The sequence below is a fragment of the Pongo pygmaeus genome, chromosome 3 (assembly GCF_028885625.2).
Source record: "Pongo pygmaeus isolate AG05252 chromosome 3, NHGRI_mPonPyg2-v2.0_pri, whole genome shotgun sequence".
Lineage (NCBI taxonomy): Eukaryota > Metazoa > Chordata > Mammalia > Primates > Hominidae > Pongo > Pongo pygmaeus.
Window position 1 is genome coordinate 64,986,857 of NC_072376.2, and position 21,074 is coordinate 65,007,930.

Genomic DNA, 21,074 nt, shown 5'->3' on the forward strand with positions numbered 1-21,074 from the left:
GTTTGTCTTATTTTCTACCTTTTGATAATTAAGCCATACTGATGGCTTACTGGGTGCCTTATAAGGCTCAGATCTGGCCTTTTGAACTTTTTACTGTTAACAATTCTTTTTGAATTCACTGAAATTTGCCCTATTACTTTTATACTGTTCTTCTTGTTCTAGTGATAGAATCAGCCTCAGTTCTTACCATGAAGATAAATATGTCTGTTGGACCAGAGGGATGTACTTAGGTGGTCTTTAAATTCTCTTCTACCTCTAAAATTCTGTAGTTCTGTGTTCCATCTGCTGATACTACCTCAGACACTTAAAATCACAACATTTCATCCTGGTGTTAATCCTTTTTATTTTATTATTTCTATCTTTGACTCTGCCACTCATTTTCTTTTAAAAACTCTTAGCCCTGGGTATGGTAGCAAGCACTTGTAATCCCAGCTACTCAGGAGGCTGAAGTGGCAGGATTGCTTGAGCCCAGGATTTCAAGGCAGCAGTGAGCTATGATCATGCCACAGCACTCCAGCCTGGGCAACAGAGTAAGACCCCATCTCAAAAACAAAAAGAAAAAAAAAATATTCTGAGCCCTTCACAGTTCTGCTTCTGCAGCCGTAACCATACAGGCAATGCAGCAATGTTACCAGGGTTATTCTCCTTTCCTTTCATGAAGGTGCATTTGAAAACAGTGACTGAATGTTTAGAATCTCATGTTCTTGTGATATCTTTAATCTTCTCTGGTTTAGAAATGCTCCGTTGAGCATTTCCTTTGAATGTTGAACATTATGTTGATGCTCAAAAGCTTTCAGATTTTGGAGCATTTTGGATTTCAGGTTTTCAGATTAGGGATACTCAACCTATAGAATATAGAGAGACAAATTTTAGGCTTGTGATCCAGCTTTAAAGCAGTAAGTTTTGCTTCCTTCAATTTGGGTATGAGACTCTTTATAGTAAGACTCTCCTGTACTTGACTTGCCTTTGCCAGTTTACCGCTTGTATTCTCAAACTTTATGGTCTAGTAATTAAAACTTTAAATTGTAACATCTCAGGTATTTCATAAGGAAAATGCTAAACCTCTTAGTTTCTCAAATACGATATTCTTTTGTCTCACTAAGGCCTGTGCTTTTACAAATTGCCATTCCTATCGCTTAAAATTCTTTCACCTATTACCTGTTTCTGTCCTCCAGCCTGTTGCTTCTCAAACTTAAGTGGTCATACATTATCACATGGAGCCCTTGTGAAAATGTAGATTCTGGTTCATTAAGATTTTGCCTTTGAAAACAAGCTCTCAGAGGATGGTGATGCTGCCCATCCCTGCACCATATTTGCATTAAAAAAGAATTTTGACTCCCTGACAGACTTACTGTCATCAAGAATATTTCCTCTTGTTTCCCTCCTCTAATTCCCATGGGTAGACATAATTGTTCCTTGCCCAGTGATAGCATTACACAGTATATGTCTTCATTATACCTCTTATTATAATTATTTAGATATCTATCTTCCTGCTCAATTGCAAATTTTTCCTACAGGGACTGTGTCTTTCACTGTTATGTGCCCAAAGCCTGCTGTACTGTTTAGCAGAAAATAGGCTTTCAACAAATATTTATTGCTGAATAGATGGTGTTATTACAGACTATTTGTAGTTATATAGTCAAATATGTACTGAATATTGAGAATGTCCATTTTATTTTGATTGATAGTAAAGAGAAAGTTAATATGAGCCTGAATTACTTTTTTTCTTGTAGTTGTTTTTTAGGAGGGAAAAAGCCTCAAATGTACCTCAGCCCTAGGTATTTGCTTGAAAATAACGTTCTGGTCTTCAGTACAAACAAAACGTTTTGAAGTCTCTGTGATAACATATAGTATTTCTCAAGATAACTTTGTGGAAGTAAGATTTTTAGAAAACTAATGACCATTTATTTTTCTTTTCACCTAAGGAGAAGTACAAATGTCTGCTACAAGACGAAAACGTAGTATGTTATGTTGTTTACCGTAAGCTGTAGTAAAATGAGCTCGATTGTTGACAGGTATGTTTTTGAAGACTTATTTTAAGTTATATATAGTTATTTTAAAATGCACTATTAGAATAATGGTCTATATGAAATTGATAGAAGGAGTTTTATGCCTAAACATAATTACTATTGCATTCAGTTTCTGTATTAAACAAATTTAGTATAAAAAAATAAGTAAGGTATATCAGTATTTTCCAGAGGCAAAGTCAGCAGCATATGGCTTGTGTGTTTTAAATGAGTCCTGACCTGTAATTTTTAGTGATTTGGTCATAGCTTCTCTGAAGGAAATTCTGACAGTTGCAAATGTTTCCTTGGAACCTTCTAGAGTCTTTTTTCTTCTTATCTAACTTCATCCCTTCAAGCATCTTAGTATTTGTGACTGATAAGAGGTAACTATAATTAGGATTTCATTAGTTAAAATTGTAATCTTTACATCTTACTCTTGGGAAAAGGGTAAATCTCCATATTCCTTTGATTTTAATACTTGAAATTTTTGGAGGAGGGTGGAAGGGGGCAGTGAGGGTTAAAAAACTGTCGGGTACTGTGCTCACTACTTGGGTGGTGAGGTCATTGGTACACCAAACCTCAGCGACACGTAGTCTACCCACATGAAAAACCTACACATATACCCCTGAACCTAAAGTAAAAGTAGAAAAGAAAAGACTAAGTTGTCTTCGTTTTTTACATTTTAGCATCTCTTATCATAATTTAATTGGTAGCACTCTTTTTTTCTTTCTTAAGGGCACATAAAATAGTGGTAATCTTAACAGTCAATAATATCTTAAATTTGATATAATCCAACAACATTTTTAAAGCATCTACTCTGACAGCAAATGTACAGAATACTTTTTTACATGTTATTTAACCTCAATAATTCTGCAAGATTTTACAAATGAGAAAACTGTAGGTCAGAGAGGTTAAATAACTTGTTTAAAGTCACATAGCTAGTAAGATATGATCTGGAATTTTTACTTGTGTTGGTTTGTCTGACATTAAAGTTGTTAATGCGTTTATTGCACTGTTCAGTGTACTCCATCTGTTGGGGATTCTTTAAGAGTTTTGCAGCTAGACTTGTACATAGAAGTGACTTTTGACATCTAGGGACAGATTTTCTCCCTTTTTATGAGCTAGATAGTAAAGATGTATACTCCACCAGAACTTGAGATCTGAGGAGCAAGAAACTTCCTTAAAGAGGCCTGCCTGCACCATGTCAATAGCTTTGAACCGTGCCATAGTTACAGGTGGAATTAATGATAGTCTTTTTCTTGGAAAAGATATTTCTTCACTGCCTTTGATGGATAAAATATGAATTTGGCATTATGCTTTTCCCATTCTAGATAGTATGACATCTAGGGATGACATTTGTGTTTTCAGACATAAAGCAGTGATTATTAATATGGGTTCCTTATCTCTGAATGTCATGAAAGTTATGAACTCTGTCCTCGGAAAATTCATATACATATAAAAATTTTTTATAAATTTCAGGGCCTAGTGCCCACCACCATGCCCGACTAAGTTTTTGTATCTTTAGTAGAGACTGGGTTTCACCGTGTTAGCCAGGATGGTCTCGATCTCCTGACCTCATGATCCACCTGCCTCGGCCTCCCAAAGTGCTGGGATTACAGGCGTGAGCCACTGCGCCTGGCCTCATCTCCCATTTTTATACTTGTTTCTATCAACTAGAAAATGAGGCTGGGTATGGCATCTCACACCTGTAATCCCAACACTTTAGGAGGCTGAGATAGGAAGGTCATTTGAGCCCAGGAGTTCAAGACCAACCTGGTCAACATAGCAAGACCCCATCTCTACAAAAATATAAAAAAAACTAGCCAGTCATGGTGGCATGTACCTGTGGTCCCAGCTACTCAGCAGGCTGAGGCAAGAGGACTTCTTGAACCCAGGAGGTTGAGGCTGCAGTGAGCCATGTTTGTGCAACTGCACTCTAGTCTGGGCAGCAGAGTAAGACTCTGTCTCCAGAAAAAAAGGAAAAACTGTAGGAAAGCAGCTAAATGTCTTGTTCATTGCTTGCTAAACATGTCCAGAACAGAGCACATGAGTGCTAATACATATTTGTCAAATGAATTAGTAAATGAATGAAATGTATTAATATAAGTTAATGCATTACATTGTGATGTTTACGAGTAATTTGTGGTTTTAGAAAGTAAATATCTAAGAAAAAGTTTAAATTATGCTGTTATAGTTAACAAAAATAATTTTATATAATGGCAAACACTGACTTTCTATACGTTTTTACTGATTACTGAACGTTTGAAACAAGATATTTAAACTGGTTAAATTCTTGTTTAGCGTGATGTGTTCATAATATAGCTAAGTATAAATACTTTTACAATTTATGTAATAAGCTTAAAAATATAATTATTACTGAATTTTGATTTTCGAATGTTTACTAGGAAATAGATTAGTAGTTTGAATGTTATAACTCATTAACTTTACAAAAATCATAGGGCATAACTGAGTTGATTTACATGTCACTTTAGTATTGCTGTTGCTTAGTGAGTCTGCTCTTACTTTCTCTATCCGCTTTCTTTTAGAGATGACAGTAGTATTTTTGATGGGTTGGTGGAAGAAGATGACAAGGACAAAGCAAAAAGGTAGTTTGATTAGAGATATAAAATACTAAATAAATGAATACTAGATAAATATAATGGTAAATAAATAGTGAATTAATGATTTCCAAAAGCTATGTGCTTTAGGAGTTTAGATATATTAGCAAGGTGGAAGAACTTAGAATATTGGTATGTAGTTTATAAATTAAATATCTTCTGACCATTTGGAAAAGTATTATGCTTTGCTTAAACAGAAACTGAATTAGAAAATCTGACTTCAAAGCAGATAATTACAGGTATCATAAAATGATTGTTTTATAAATAATCAAGTTTATTTTTCTCAATAGCTCTTTGTTTACTGGTTACTGCTTCACATAGAATAGCATCTTTATTCGTTTAGTACATATATTTATAATAACCATGTAAGTTAACAATCACTGAAAGTATTAGATTAAATAAAAGTTGTGATTTGAATGCAGTTTTTCTTATTGGCATTTTCATAAAAACGTGTATGTCAAATGCATGATTTGTAAAATTTTCTTTAATAATAAACTGAGCTGAAAAATTATTGCCCAAATTAACTGTATATTGTTGGTAACCTGGGAGATATTTGTTACCATCTATGTTGACAGACGTACATGCTGTGTCATGTCTAAATTAACATTGTATTAAACTACTTGTGTAATTAAATAGATTGTTTAAAAAATGCATATTTTTCATTTCATCAGAGTATCTAGAAACAAATCTGAAAAGAAACGTAGAGATCAATTTAATGTTCTTATTAAAGAACTGGGATCCATGCTTCCTGGTAATGCTAGAAAGATGGACAAATCTACTGTTCTGCAGAAAAGCATTGATTTTTTACGAAAACATAAAGGTAAATTTTTAACTTTGTAAAATGGAACAGACTCTCAAAGCATTAGTTAGAATCTTGGCAGAGATACTTAAGATTGGATGCTTCCTTGGCTTTTTTAAGAGAGAGAAATCAATTGCGTTTTAAAAGATTTCCTAATATATTCATTCTTTCATTCAACAAACATTTATTCCGTGCCTACTACATTCTAAATCCTCATAATGCAGGGTAACAGTCCTGGATTTGAAGTAAGTCAAGCCAGGGCAGACAAACATGTAAGCACATAATTACAAATATGAGTAGTGCTTGTAAACTGTTTGCAGCAAGAACACAGGAAAGAGTATGTCAGGGAGACTTTAAAAATAGTTGATTTTTCAACTGAGTCTTTTAGATTAAGGAAGACAGTGTGTCACACAAAGGGAACATGTGCAAAAGCAGAGAGTTCATTGACACTGAAGCATGTTTGTGTTGGAAAATTATGGGTGTATTTGAAAGAAAGGAAAAAGCTAGATAGTATAAAGTTCTCGTGTCATTTTAAAAGGTTTCAATGTATATCTAGTAAATCAATACTATAAAATAAAATATTTGTTAATAGAAGAAAATCATCTTGACAAATGAGTCATGGAAAGAAAATTTAAAGAATATTAAATATTTTGGTAACAAATAATAGATTTAAAAAAAACCTGTAAAAGGAAATTTCCTTTTTCAAATGCAAATGAAACTGTAAAGCTCAGGACAGTTAGTAATTAGTGCCTCTGTTTTACTTCTGCCTAGCTCAGTTGGTAATGCCTTACCAGACTGGTTTATGCTCCACCACTCGTTGAAACTGTTTTTGTTAATTTCACTAATGACATTACCTTCCTATCCCTCAATAAAGCAATAGTTTTTTCTTATACTGCATCTTCTTCTGCATCTGTACAGCACTGGAAATTTTTATCCCTCCTCCCTTGGCTTCCCTTATATTGTACTTTCTCCTCCCCCTTTCTAACTGAAACTAACTTCTTTCCTCTCTTTCTACCCTCTAAATGTGACATTCCTAAGTCTTATCCTTGTTCTCTTGCTTTCTGTACACTCTTTCTCTTGCTTCATTCCATAGCTTCAGCTATTGTGTCTCTATTAAACTACCAGATTTCTATTTTTAGATGCAAACATTTTAGCCATGTATTTCCAGATAACTTCTAGACTTTCTTTTGCATGTCCTCAAACTCAGTGCATCTAAAATTGAATTTATTTTCATTTTGTCAAGTTACCTCTTTCTCTTAACTTGCCTTTTTTCATTTTTATACCACCATCCTTTTAGTCACCTAAGACTTAAACCTGAAAAAATTTTAGGATTTTTTTCAGCTTCCTTAGCACCGTATCACAGTTGCCAAATTCTGTTGATTCTTTTGTAAATGTGTCAATATTTATTGCCACCGCTATTATTACATTTTACCTCTACAAATAGTATCTCACTAACCTCAGTGCCTGTTGTTAAATGGCACACTCATTGAAACCAGTCCAAAGGTACTAGGAGTTCAATAAATGGTTGTTGAATGAAATGAAATGCATATATTTCCCCCTGACAATAGAGGATGAATTTTGGGATTAGGTAATTTTTTTTTTCAAAATCAGATATGTAATTCTCACAAAAATAGTATTTCTGTTAAGGTAAAAGGATTTTATATACATATCATCCTAAAATAGGCCTGTGTTTAATGAAACTTGATTGGATTTGTTTGTGGATTTAAATTCTTTTCCCAAATATATATAATTGATGTGAATTTGAAAAGCACAACTATATTCCACACATTTAGTAGCTCTACTTCTTAGTTACTCTTCATATTCCACTACAGGCATTTCTAATATGCTAACTTTTGATGAGGGACAGTATGCTGTATTTCTCTATCTGATGATAAAATCAGAATTTAGTTTATACTTCTTACTACAAAGTAGAGTATATTTTGTAGAATATAGTCTATGACATAGATTTTTATTCTGCCTGCTTGTTTTAATATGTCTACATTTAAAAATAGAAAAACATTTGTTACTAGGTTTCATCATTTATGAATAGCTTTTTCATAACTAAATCTATTAGAAGTATGTAGTGAAATAAAATAGTAATAATTGTGACAAACATATGTCCCACAGCAGGGATCTCCAAATTTTTGACCAGCTCTCTACTATTGTACAAAGAGGACACTAAGAAAAATCACTGTGGGAATATTACTGTAGTAAAGTTTTTGCATAAAATGTTAATTTAGTCTCTTTAATTAATTAAGATAGAGCACTTAAGATTGGGAAGAAGCTTTTTGCCCAGCAGTAGGCAGGCCTAAGGCCTTCTTTGTTGAAAGCAAACCTAGTGACCTCTTTGGCCTTTTTCAGCTAATTTCCCTAGTGCTGCTCTAGACATTGCTATTTGAATGGCAAGGGAAGGAAAAGGAAAAAAAGAATTTCTTCAGAATTCTTGGAGCAAAAATCTTCTTTGGTCATTGTGTCAAATAGGAAGCAATCGCAAGCCCATCCGCAACATAGCCATCAGAGCACCAAGAGAAAAACTGAAGAGACTGGTATTACCAAGAGACCAAATCCAAGGAGATAACTTGCCATGTTATCTCAAATATTTCATCATACCAAAACCTGGACCTCTTGATATCTACCCAATAAATGTTAATGCCTATGGTTGTCATCTTTAATTAGAATGGGAAGAGACAAGACAACTTGTAGGGCTTTTGTACTCCTCCGGTGGTTGGAGTATGCCACTAATATGTCGATCTGTTTACAGAAATCACTGCACAGTCAGATGCTAGTGAAATTCGACAGGACTGGAAACCTACATTCCTTAGTAATGAAGAGTTTACACAATTAATGTTAGAGGTATGTCCAGATTTAATTTTTGAAAGTTTTATTTTCCTCAAAAAAGAAATCACAGGGTGACTTAATATACAGGTGTACCTTGGTGATATTGCAAGTTGAGTTCCAGACCACTGCAATAAAGCTAGTATTTCAATAAAATGAGTCACATGAATTGTTTTGTTTCCCTGTAGTCTATTAGGTGTGTAATAGCGTTATATAAAAAATACTGATCATACCGAAATTTAAAAATACTTTATTGCTAAAAAATGCTAACAATCATCTGAGCCTTCAGTGAGTCTTAATCTTTTTGCTGGTGGAAGGTATTGCCTCAGTGTCAGTGGCTACTAACTGATTAGGGTGGTGATTGCTGAAGGTTGGGGTGGCTATGGCAATTTCTTAAAATGAGTCAGCAATGAAGTTTGCTACATCAATTCACTCTTCCTTTCAAGAAGATTTCTCTGTAACGTGCAATGCTGTTTGATAGCATTTTACCCAGAGTAGAACTTCTTTCAAAATTAGTCAGTACTCTCAAACCCTGCTGCTGCTCTATCAACTAAATTTATGTAATATTCTGTATCCTTTGCTGTCATGTCAACAGTATTCACATCTTCTTCAGAAGTAGAGTTGATCTCAAGAAATCACTTTCTTTACTCATCAGTGGAGCAACTCCTCATCAGTTCAGGTTTATTAGCAGATCACAGCAGTCAGTCACATCTTCAGAATCCACTTTTAATTCTAATTCTCTTGCTGTTGCCACCACATCTGCAGTTACTTCATTCACTGACACCTTGAACCCCTCAAAAGTTATCCACAAGGGTTAGAATCAACTTCTTCTTAACTCTTGGTAATGTTGATATTTTGACCTTCTCCCATGAATCACAAATCTTCTCATGCCATCTAGAAGGGTGAATTCTTTCCAGAAGGTTTTCAGTTGACTTTGCCCAGATCCATCACAGGAATCACTGTCTATGGGAGCTGTAGCCTTATGAAGTGTATTTCTTAAATAAGACTTGAAAGTCAAAATTATTCCTTGACCCATGGGCTGCAGAATGGATGTTGTGTTAGCAGGCATGAAAACATTAATCTCCTTGTACATCTCCATCAGCACTCTTGGGCAACCAAGTACGTTGTCAGCGAGCAATAGTATTTTGAAAGAAATCTATTTTTCTGACCAGTAGGTCTCAACAGTGGGCTTTAAATATTCAGTAAGCCATGTTGTCAACGGATGTGCTGTCATCAGATGTCCTGTCATCCAGGGTTTGTTGCTGTATTTATAGGGCATACTTCTTAAGGGCTTTGGAACTTTCAGAATGGCAAATGAACATTGGCTTCAACTTAAAAGTCACCAGCTGCATTTGCCCCTGACAAGAGAGTTAGCTTGTCTTTTCAAGCTTTGAAGCCAGCTTTGGCTTCTCTTTTCTAACTATGAAAGCTCTAGATGGCATGTTCTCCCAATAGAAGGCTGTTTGATCTGCACTGAAACTCTGGTATCTAGTGTAGCGACCTTCATCAATGACCTTACCTAGGTCTCCCGGATCACTTGCTGTAGCTTCTACATCAGCACTTGCTGCTTCACCTTGCACTTTTATGTTATGGAGATGGCCTCTTTCCTTATATCTCATGAACCTACCTCTGTTCTCTTTGAACTTTTCTTCTGTAGTTTCCTTACCTCTCTCTGCCTTCACAGAATTGAAGAGCATTAAGGCCTTGCTCTGGATTAGGCTTTGGCTTAAGGGGATATTGTGGCTGGTTTGATCTTCTGTACAGACCACTCAAACTTTCTCCATATCAGGAATAAGGCTGTTTCACTTTCTTATCATGCATGTGTTCACTAAAACTTTTCTTTTTCATTCACAACTTTGCTACTTGTTTGGTTGCAAGAGGTCTAGCTTTTGGCCTGTCTCAGTTTTCGACATGCCTTCCTCACTAAGCTTAATCACATCTAGCTTTTGATTTAAAGTCAGAGATGAGGGACTCTTCCTTTCACTTGAATACTTAAAGGCCATTGTAAAGTTATTAATTGGCCTAATTTCAATATTGTTGTATGTCTCAGGGAATGGGGAGCTCCAAGGAGAGGGAGAGGGATGGGGGAATGGCCAGTGAGTTGGTGGAGCAGTCAGAGCACACACAACATTTAAATTCGCCACCTTATGTGGGCGAATCACCATTACAGATATAATAATAATGGAAAAAGTTTGAAATATTGCAAGAATTACCAAAATGTGACACGAGACACAAAGTGAACACGTACTATTAAAAAAAATGATGCTGATACACTTGCTTGACCCAGGGTTGCTACAAACCTTCACTTTGTGAAAAAACGAAAAGCAAAACAAAACCCAGTAACTGAAGTTCAATAAAGTGAAGCACAATAAAACAAGGTATGCCTGTATAAATAGATTATGGCCATGTCTCAAGTCTGAAGCAAGGTAGAGTATTTTGCAAATTGAGTTATTTTTCTGTTTGTATTTTAGATGGGACAATTAATTGTGTGATTAATTCTTTATGTATTCAACAGAAATGTTACCCTACGAAAATTTGTTAGAGTATAAATATAAACATTTAAACCTGTACTTTAAATCAGAAAAATAAGTGAATAATTTTTATATATTAACTCACTGAATCCTTTATGAAGTAAACACTAGTATCTATGTGTCATAATAGCTGGTATTATGAAGTAGACAATAGTATCTGTTTCTTGCTTTCAGATGGGGAAATTGAGGAACACTTGTCTTCTTTTTTTTTTTTTTTTTTTTTTTGGAGACGGAGTCTTGCTTAGTCGCCCAGGCTGGAGTGCAGTGGCACAATCTGCCCACTGCAACCTCTGCCTCCCAGATTCAAGTGATTCTCCCGCTTTAACCTCCCAAGTAACTGGGATTACAGGCATGTGTCACCACGCCCAGCTAATTTTTTTATTTTTAGTAGAGACGAGCTTTCACCATGTTTGTCAGGCTGGTCTGAAACTCGACCTCAGGTGATCCACCAGCCTTGGCCTCCCAAAATGCTGGGATTACAGGTGTGAGCCTGGCGAACAGTTGTCTACTTTTGACCCTATTATGAAATAATAATACTGGCATTATTGTACTAAAGGGTTTAAAAAAATAATTCATGAGTTTGCTCGAATGACAAGATTTCTAGTGCTATGTTAGCGAAGACTGGGTTTGCTTGAGCCATTCTAGAAGATAGGCATCTACTCAAAATAAGTTCTTTGTGATAATCCAGATCTCTTTCCCAAAAGAAGGGGACATGGGGGAGGGTACCATTTTCTATATATTCGTCAGTTACATAGAGTTAGGAAAGGTTACTCTAACTCCCAGCTCTATAAATTACATACTGCAAGTATTTTTACTTGTACTACACTAGTGCTGCAGATACAAGGATTAATAAGATATACATGGTTCCTATCAGAGGTCACTATCCTTTTCGAGCGCCATTTAAGTAAACAAGAAATTAGAATTTAGTATGTTAGCCATTTTAATAGAAGAATCCCTCTTATAGTATCTTTTCTGCTGTGTATCTTCTACTTCTTCTCCACTGGATCTTCCTTTCCCTTAGACTACAAATATACTTGCTCTTTTTCCAAATGCCTTCTCTTGATACTTCACCCCCTTAGAACTGTTTGCCTTTTTCTTCCCTTCTAAAGTTCATGAATGAGTGACTAGTAATAGCCTTCTGATTTTGTACTCATTTTTAAACTCATTGTAGTCTGACTTGCCTTCCTGTTAACATAACTTTTTGAAAATCACCAAAATTCATTTCTCATTTTCTTATTCTTTATCTCATTTTATACCAAACCATTCCTCTCCTCTTCACTTTGTCATCCTCTCTTCCATTGATTCCTTGATGACAGTGTATTCTGTCTTCTCTATCATTTTCTTTTTTGTAATTTTAATTTTTATTACTATTTTGAGACAGGATCTCACTCTGTTGCTCAGGCTGGAGTGCAGTGACATGATCGTGGCTCATTGCAGCCTCAACTTCCTGGGATCAAGTGATCTCGCCTCAGCTTCCCAAGCAGCTGGGACCATCAGCATGTACCACCACACTTGGCTGATTTTGAATTTTTTTTCAGAGACAGGGTTTCACCATGTTGCTCAGGCTGGTCTCAAACTCCTGGGTTCAAGTGATCTTCCCGCCTTGGCGTCCCAAATTGCTACCGTCACAGGCGTAAGCCACTGCACCCAGCCTTCTCTGTAATTTTCTCTGGCCTTTTTCTCTTCCTCATCCCTTATATGTAGATAATTCTTCCAGGATTTGTCTTTTGTAGATCTCATTTCTTCAGCTGTCACTTCTGTGCCTAGGATTCTCAAATGAAAATACATTGTAGTGTATAAAATACAAAATTGCTTTTTTATTAAGTCTTGTACTCCCTGCTCTGACTTCTCTTCTGAAATCGAACTTCACATTTCTCAATGCTTGCTCAAAGTACTTTCTTTATTCCTAATACTACTGATTTCATTCAGATTCCCATTAAGTTCCTTAATTATTCCAAAAGCCACTATGATTTTCCTAACTGAATTTTCTTTTCCCTCTAAATCCATTTTATACCCTGCTTCCACACTAGTCTTATTGAAGCACAGCCCCCTTCCCTAAAATCTTCTGTTGGCTTACCATTGTATACAGAATAAAATTCTTATGTCTTAACCTTATATTCAAAGCCTTTTATGATATGAACTCAGCCTAATTTTTCACCTTAATTTCCTGCTACTGCCTTTTACTTTATTCTTCATATATCTCCTTAAACTTCAAATGTACACCTCTGTGTTAACATATCCATGATAATAACAAAGTGTTCCTTTGTGTGCCTACAAAACATTGTTGATGTCTTGTATGCTTTGGAGACATTAGCATCTTCAAATAAGCCATAATACTGTATATACATGGTTGGATCATGTAATATACCTAGTGATGAAGGTGGAACATTGTCTCTATCTTTTAGAGACCAGTTGTCCAATAGATGGCCAGAGAGAGACTTTTTTTCTCCAGAAGCATTTAAAAATGAACAAAGATACATACCAAGGTATTGTAAAGGGGGAAAGCTAGTATTAAATTTTGACAGAACTTTGGATATTTCCATATTAAATCCTTTGTCATTTATCTCAGATTTTTATTTCTGTCCTGCAAAATACTTTTTTCTTTTCATTTAACATATCATTATGTTTAATTTCAGGCTCTTGATGGTTTTTTTTTAGCAATCATGACAGATGGAAGCATAATATATGTGTCTGAGAGTGTAACTTCATTACTTGAACATTTACCAGTAAGTATAAAGATTCTACAATCTACTTCTTATTAAAATGCCTATTTTAAATATTCTAAAGCACTGGGAAGTGGACTTTGAGAGCAATGTACAACAGTCATTAAAGGGGTAGGGATCAGAGCTCTAAGTATGTCTTTGTTTTAGCATGTATTTTCTCAGCTCAGTCATAACTAATCTGTACTAACTTAATATTCAACTATAGTTATGCATCACTAAATAACGGGAATATGTTCTGAGGCACTTTTGTCACTGTGTGAACATCATAGAGTATACTTATAAAAACCTAGATGTATAACCTACTACCCTCTTAGGCTATATGGTATATATAGCCTGTTGCTCTTAGACTACAACCTGTACAGCATGCCGCTGTACTGAATACTATAGGCAGTTGTAACACAGTATTTATATGTTTAAAAATACCTAAACATAGAAAAGGTACAATAAAAAATACAGTCTCAAAGGTAAAAAAATGGTATACCTGTACAGGGCACTCACCATGAATGAAACTTGCAGGACTGGAAGTTGCTTTGGGTGAGTCAATGAGTGAGTGATAAGTGAATGTGAAGGACTAAGACAGTACTGCACACCTTTATAGACTTTATAAACACTGTACACTTAGGCTACTTTATATAAAAATGTTTTCTTCAATAATAAATTAGCCTTAGCTTATTATAACTTTTTTACTCTTGTAGTAACACTTAGCTTAACACTTTGGGAAGCCAAGGCTGGCAGATTGCTTGAGCTCAGGCGTTTGAGACCAGCCTGGGCAACATGGTGAAACCCTGTCTTTAAAAAAACATAAAAATTAGCCGAGTGTCCTGGTATGCGCCTGTGGTCCCAGTTAATCCAGAGGCTCTAGTAGGAGGATTGCATTGAGCCTAGGAGGCCAAGGCTACAGTGGGCCGTGATAGTGCCACTGCACTCCAGCCTGGGTGACAGAGCAAGACCCTGCCTCAGAAACACAAATGCATCATACAGCTGTACAAAAATATTTCCTTTCTTTATGTCTTTATTTCAAAAGCTTTTTTCTATTTAAAAAACTTTTTTTAACTTTTTAAACATTTGTAAAACTAAGACACAAACATACACACATTAGCCTAGGCCTACACGGGGTCAGGATCATCAACATCACTGTCCTCCACATCCTGTCCCATTGGAGCGTCTTCAGGAGAAACAATAGGCATGGAGTCATCTCCTATAATAACAGTGCCCTTTTGAAATACCTCCTAAAGGACCAGCCTGAGGCTGTTTTAGAGTTAACTTAAAAATATATATATATATAAGTCTGGGCGTGGTGGCTAATGCCTGTAATCCCTGCACTTTGGGAGGCCGAGGCATGCAGATCACCTGAGGTTGAGAGTTTGAGACCAGCCTGACCAACATGGAGAAACCCTGTCTCTACTAAAAATACAAAATTAGCCGGGCGTGGTGGTACATGCCTGTAGAATCGCTTGAACCTGGGAGGCAGAGGTTGCGGTGAGCCGAGATCGAGCCATTGCACTCCAGCCTGGGCAACAAGAGCGAAACTCCATCTCAAAAAAAAATGTAAATAGAGAATACTCTAAAACATTAGAAGTATAGTAAATACATAAACTAGTAAGATGATTGTTTATTATCATGTACATGTGTACTGTATATAATTTTATGTGCTAAACTTTTATATGATTGGTGGCACAGTAGGTTTGTTTACACAAGCATCACCACAAACACAAGTGCAAAGGATGACCAATGAATTGATCTATGACATTACAACAGATATGACATCACTAGACAGTAGGAATGTTTCAGCTCCACTGTAATCTTAGGGCCACCTGTGGTCATATATGCAGTCCATTGTTGATCGAAACATTGTTATGCAGTGCAAGGTCGTACCACTTTATCTGACCTCTCTTCTTCCTGTCTTCTTTATTCTAATGCTAACTTTTTAGCGTTTCCATTTTAATCAGCCTGTTGAAAATGTTAAATCACTGAGAATGTCTTGAGAATAACTAAATTTCTGCTGAGATACTTGTTGCAATTTTTCTCAATAGAAATATTTTTCTCAATAGAATTACTTATAAAAAACACTCTAAAAATAGAAGATACAGAACTTTTTATGCTGTGTGACTTTCAACTGATAATGTCATATTGGCCATATTTTAATTCATTATCTATATGACCAAAAGGGTGGAGTATTAGAAAAGTGTATTTTGTTTCATTAGGATGGCGAATACCTGGTTTATGTGCTTACTTTTTTTCTAATGTGTATTTATTAATATCTACTCTGTGCCAGACACCATGCTAGGTGCTGTGCCACAGCTGATAGGCTTTTGGGGGGAATTTTCAGTTTTTAATATGTAAGGATGTTACTGAAGATGGAGCTCATGGTATAAATATTCTAAAGTTACTTATAAACTACTCTTAAAATGCCTCTCTCTGTCTGGGTGCAGTGGCTCACACCTTTAATGCTAATGCTTTCAGAGGCTGTGGTGGGAGGATTGCTTGAGGCCAGGAATTCAAGACCAGCCTGGGCAGCACAGTGAAGCATCCTGTCTCTACAAAAAATAAAAAAATAGCTTATCTCTCTATAACAGGGTAAAGTAATTCTGCTTGTAAATGTTTCTTTCAGGAGATATTGAAAAGTGGTATTTCTCTCCCTCTGATTAGTCTGAAACTTCATACCTTATAAAGAGAATGAATGGATTTTAGCACTTAAAAGTCCAGGCTCTAAAGGGGCATTTTTTAAAGTCGAAAGCCATGCAGTACATAATTTGCTAATTTCTTTGGTTCATACAGAAAAGAACTTTGACTTTACTACTCTTCTGGGGCTTTATTTTCTAGTAAGCTCAAATAGTAGGATAAGCCCAACATTTAAAAACTTGTTTGAGAGTAAAACATGAGATTATTAGCAACACATAAGTAAACTAGCATAGGCAGAAAAAAGGACAGACTGATTAACTGAGTTTTCTGGACAACTTAAAAAAATTTCTTTTCATAGCAAGAAAACCCAGGGAAAGAATCCCATTATAGGATTAAGATAATGTTTAAGTAATTTAAAATAAGTATAATTATATGCTTTAAAACCATATATAACTGTATTAGGTTTTGTCATGTTTACAGAAACTATATAATCTAGTCATAGAGCATTGTTTGCAATGTGTTCACACTTTCTAAAAGCTTGCTTCTTGGCACTTGCTTGAATTCCATTCAGAATTAGATGCCCTTCATCTCTGTTTTACTGTTGCCTTGTATGCACTACTGTCATGATACAGAGAATTGTAATTTTCTGTTTATTTGGATAGTTATGGTAGTTGTAGCTTCTTAAAGGCAGGAACTTTATCTTTGTGTCCAGAGGAGCTAGCTAGTTTCTTGGAGAGTCACTCAGTGATTATTTGTTGAAGGTATGAAAATGAGTATGCTACTTAATTTGGCTGTTTTAAAAAAATCCCTTTCTAATCTTTAGTGAGTTTAATTGCCCTTTGAAATAGACAACATGTGATAGATCTCATTGGAATTGAATTGTTTGATTAACACTTCCCTCAATAAAAACGCTCTCACCTTCCCATTTTCTTCTGGACATTTTAAAAAATATTTTTAATTTTAGAACCATTTTTAGATATACAGAAAAATGGACAAGGTAGTACAGAGAATTCCCATGTGCCCCATACCCAGTTTCCTCTGTTATTAACATCTTCTAGATTTTAAAAAATTGTTTGTGTCATCCAATCACTAAATGGTAACGCTGACCTAATATAGAAAAAACAAAGGCTATTGATTTATGTCATATAAGTAAATCAGCAGAACTTATATTTCCTTTTCATGAAACGAGTAAGGGAGATAACAAGATCCAAGTAGTTACCATTTTCTTTTCTTACTTTTGAATTGTGTTTGAGAACTGAGTGTATGTATCATCACATAAAGTATGGTCAGCCTCATTTAGAGATTTTAAGTGTAGCGGTTAATGGAAAGTTTGACACCTATTAAAGTGGCAGGAGAGGGAGAATGGTTGGGGGAGGCATTGCTTGTGATCATACTACTCTTGATACAGGCATTCATTTTCTTTTCTCTATGAATATGAAACATCCTATGAAGTTATAGATGAAAAAACAAGGATAAGATAGGTCACATCATAATTTACCGAATAGTAGTAGAAGAAATTGTTAGTAACAAATAATAGTAGAAAACTATAATCATTCTCAAAAATGAAAATTTTAGTTCCTATTAATATTTCAAGTTGGTGGCATGTTTTTCTATTAAGATGATGTATTAGTCTGTTGTCACACTGCTATAAAGGACTCCCCAAGACTGGGTAGTTTATAAAGGAAAGAGGTTTAATTGACTCACAGTTCAGCATGGCTGGGGAGGCCTCAGGAAACTTACAATCATGGCGGAAGGGGAAGCAAACATGTCCCTCTTCACATGGCAGCAGGAAGCAGAAGTGCTGAGCAAAAAGGGGAAAAGCCCCTTACAAAACCATCAGAACTTGGGAAAACTCACTCACTATCACGAGAACATCAGCATGGAGGTAACTTCCCCCATGATTCAATCACCTCCCACTCGGCCCCTCCCATGACACATGGGGATTATGGGAACAACAAGATGAGATTTGGGTGGGGACACAGCCAAACCATATCAGATTACTTTTTGCATCAATATCATATACTATATTTTGATTCTTTGTCAATAGAAGGCAACTTTCTAGCATTTGTGTTATTCAGGCCTGACTATTTATTTATTTATTTATTTTTTGAGACAGAGTCTTATTCTGTCACCCAGGCTTGAGTGTAGTGGTAGGATCTCAGCTCACTGCAGCCTCTGCCTCCTGGATTCAAGTGATTCTCCTGCCTCAGCCTCCTGAGTAGCTGCGATTATAGGTGCACACCACCATGCCCAGCTAATTTTTGTGTTTTTCATAGAGACGAGGTTTCTCCATGTTAGCCAGGCTGGTCTTGAACTCATGACCTCACACAGTCTGCCTGCCTCAGCCTCCCAAAGTGCTGGGATTATAGGTATGAGCCACTGCACCCAGCCATGCCTGAATTTTTAGTTCACTCCTTCAGTTGTAGAGGCTTTTCAGACTTCCAGAAAAATCCTTTATTGAAATACAGATATATTTTTGGTGTAGTTATCCCTTAAGCCATTATCAAATACCTCCTTAGTCTAAAATCATTTATTGTACTAATAACTGTTAAACACAAGGCACGGTGTTAATGTGCCTTGATTGGAAGTGAGAAAGATAAAGTTGTAAGAGATAGGCCCCTTTTATTCACCTATAGGGCAACAGGACATAGACATTAAAATATAGTCAACCTTTGGTATCCATGGGGGAATTGGTTCCAGGACCCGCTGCAGATACCAAAATGCATGGATCATCAAGCCGCATAGATAAAATGGTGTTGTATTTACATGTAACTTACACACATCTTCCCATTTACATTAAATCATTTCTAGATTATTTATAATAACCAATACAATGTAAATATGTGTTATAGTGTTTAGGGAATGATTAGAAAAATGTCTGCACGTATTCAGTACAGACATAACCATCCGTTTTTTGTTTGTTTGTTTTTCCTGAATAGTTTTGATCCATGGTTGACTGAATTCTGCTAAATGGGAAATGAATGATACAAGTAATAAATACTAGAGGAATTTTATTTTTAATGTGGATTATGGTGTTAAGGGAAAGCTTTCTTGAAAGAAGTAATTTGAACTGGTCTTTGAAAGGGGAAAGATACAGATATGTAGAGAGAGGGGAAGGTCATTTCACTTCATGGAGTGGGCTTGGAGGGCTGGAGAAAAGACAGAAGAAATGATGGGAATGTGTGGCCTATATGAAGAATAGTGTTAGGTTGGTGCAAAAGTGATTGTGGTTTTTGTTATTAAAAGTATGGCACCAACCTAATACAACACCCCTTTCTCCCCTCTTGCCATTCTTACTGCCTCCGTTTGTTGTTGTTTGTTTTTTGTTTTTAAGCAGTGGAGCTCTTCAAACAAAATCTTCACAGATGCATAAAATAAAAACAAAAAGTATAACTGCTTTAGTTTAATGCAGGGGCAGGACCCTGGGCCCTGCTTCACAGCTCCTTTTTACTTCCCCACCCTCTAGTCCTACCTTTACAGGCCTTGAGATACTGTCTCAGCATCCCTAGGATTCCACAGAGCAGTTTGAAACACAGGAAACCAGGTAGAATGCATAGTAGCAAATGTAGAGTCATGGAAGTTTCGTTATCAGTGGTACTTAAGTATAGGAACTATCTTATTCATCTTTGATTCCACAGCCATGGCACATTGTAGCCAACCTGATGTTTGTCAAATTGCTATTGATTAATCACGATTAAAGCTATTTATTAACAAGAATTCGAATGCTTAACATATTGTCCTTTTGAGGGGAGATAACTAAACACAAGGGTTTTGTACAATGGGATGCAGGATAAATGCCAGGAAAAGATGAAATAAAGGACACATTGGACAATTGAAATCACATCGAAACAAAATCTCCTCTTTATTTAGCTTGTGCGTCGTCCTTTATAGTAGGATATACCACCATTGTTTACCATAGGTTTGAGTATATGGTAAGGCTATGACTTGTTGCCAGAGATTTTTCTTATGAACTCTCTTGGTCCCATTGTATTTTGAAATGTTCAAAACATTTTGGTGAAACACAGCTTTGCAAATAATTTATCAGGCTTTCAAGGTCATATTGGTCATGGATCGGATGACATTAGTATCATCTCAAACTTGTTTTTTGAGATTTGGTCTATAACTTGACATTTGTTGGTTTTCACAGATAATTGAAAGTTAACTGCTGTGTTTAATAGCAATTATGTACTTTTAAAGCAATTGTCTCTTGAATCATTAAAGTTATTTTACTTTTAACAATTTTCTTTTCAGTCTGATCTTGTGGATCAAAGTATATTTAATTTTATCCCAGAAGGGGAACATTCAGAGGTTTATAAAATACTCTCTACTCATCTGCTGGAAAGTGATTCATTAACCCCAGAATATTTAAAATGTAAGTAGTAGCTGTTAAGCAAAAAAGTCAAATGTTATATTCCGTAGCACTATCCTTTTGCAAGTTTATGAAAAATACAGACTTCTTTAAATACAGCATTACTCCATATGCCCTATTAGGTCCTTTTTCAATGTTAAAATATATATAAAATGAAATTGTGACCGTATTAAAAATCTGTAATCTATTTCAGTGTATATTGAAATCCCATTTTATTTGTTATAATAAATCCTGGACTCCTGTTATGCCATAAAGCTGTATTTTATGCAAAAGTGAGACCTGGCAATATATTGTTATTAATTTATAAATAAAACTTTATTTAATAAGGGAAAATTAAACATTCTAATTTTCACCATTGTTAACCAATTGGACACTCAAACTGGAAAAAATTTCTCTGTTTCTTTTAAAATTATTAAATATAAAGATAAATTATCTACTTTATTAATTAAACAATTAAACAGTCATTTGTTCGATGTATCTAATTTGCTAGGTACTTGTGCTGTATCATAAAAATATCAACAATAGTGAAAATAGTTCTCACCATCAAGATACACAACATATTATGGTAGAA

The 21,074-nt window shown here is 35.5% G+C and overlaps 1 protein-coding gene across 11 annotated transcripts in view; it reads left to right on the plus strand.

The window, feature by feature from the left end:
* CLOCK (clock circadian regulator) overlaps positions 1-21,074 on the plus strand; it is a 121,955-nt gene that overhangs the window by 65,807 nt on the left and 35,074 nt on the right. For 10 of the 11 annotated variants that reach the window (XM_063664548.1, XM_054484429.2, XM_063664551.1 and 7 more), the window contains 6 exons: positions 1,926-2,015; positions 4,553-4,612; positions 5,296-5,444; positions 8,185-8,276; positions 13,426-13,515; positions 20,386-20,506. In XM_063664548.1, the coding sequence (XP_063520618.1) occupies positions 1,969-2,015; positions 4,553-4,612; positions 5,296-5,444; positions 8,185-8,276; positions 13,426-13,515; positions 20,386-20,506 (559 nt within the window). In that variant the 5' untranslated portion in view covers positions 1,926-1,968. Of the gene's footprint in view, positions 1-1,925; positions 2,016-4,552; positions 4,613-5,295; positions 5,445-8,184; positions 8,277-13,425; positions 13,516-20,385; positions 20,507-21,074 lie in introns of those variants that run through there. The other variant, XM_063664553.1, reaches the window with a different exon arrangement.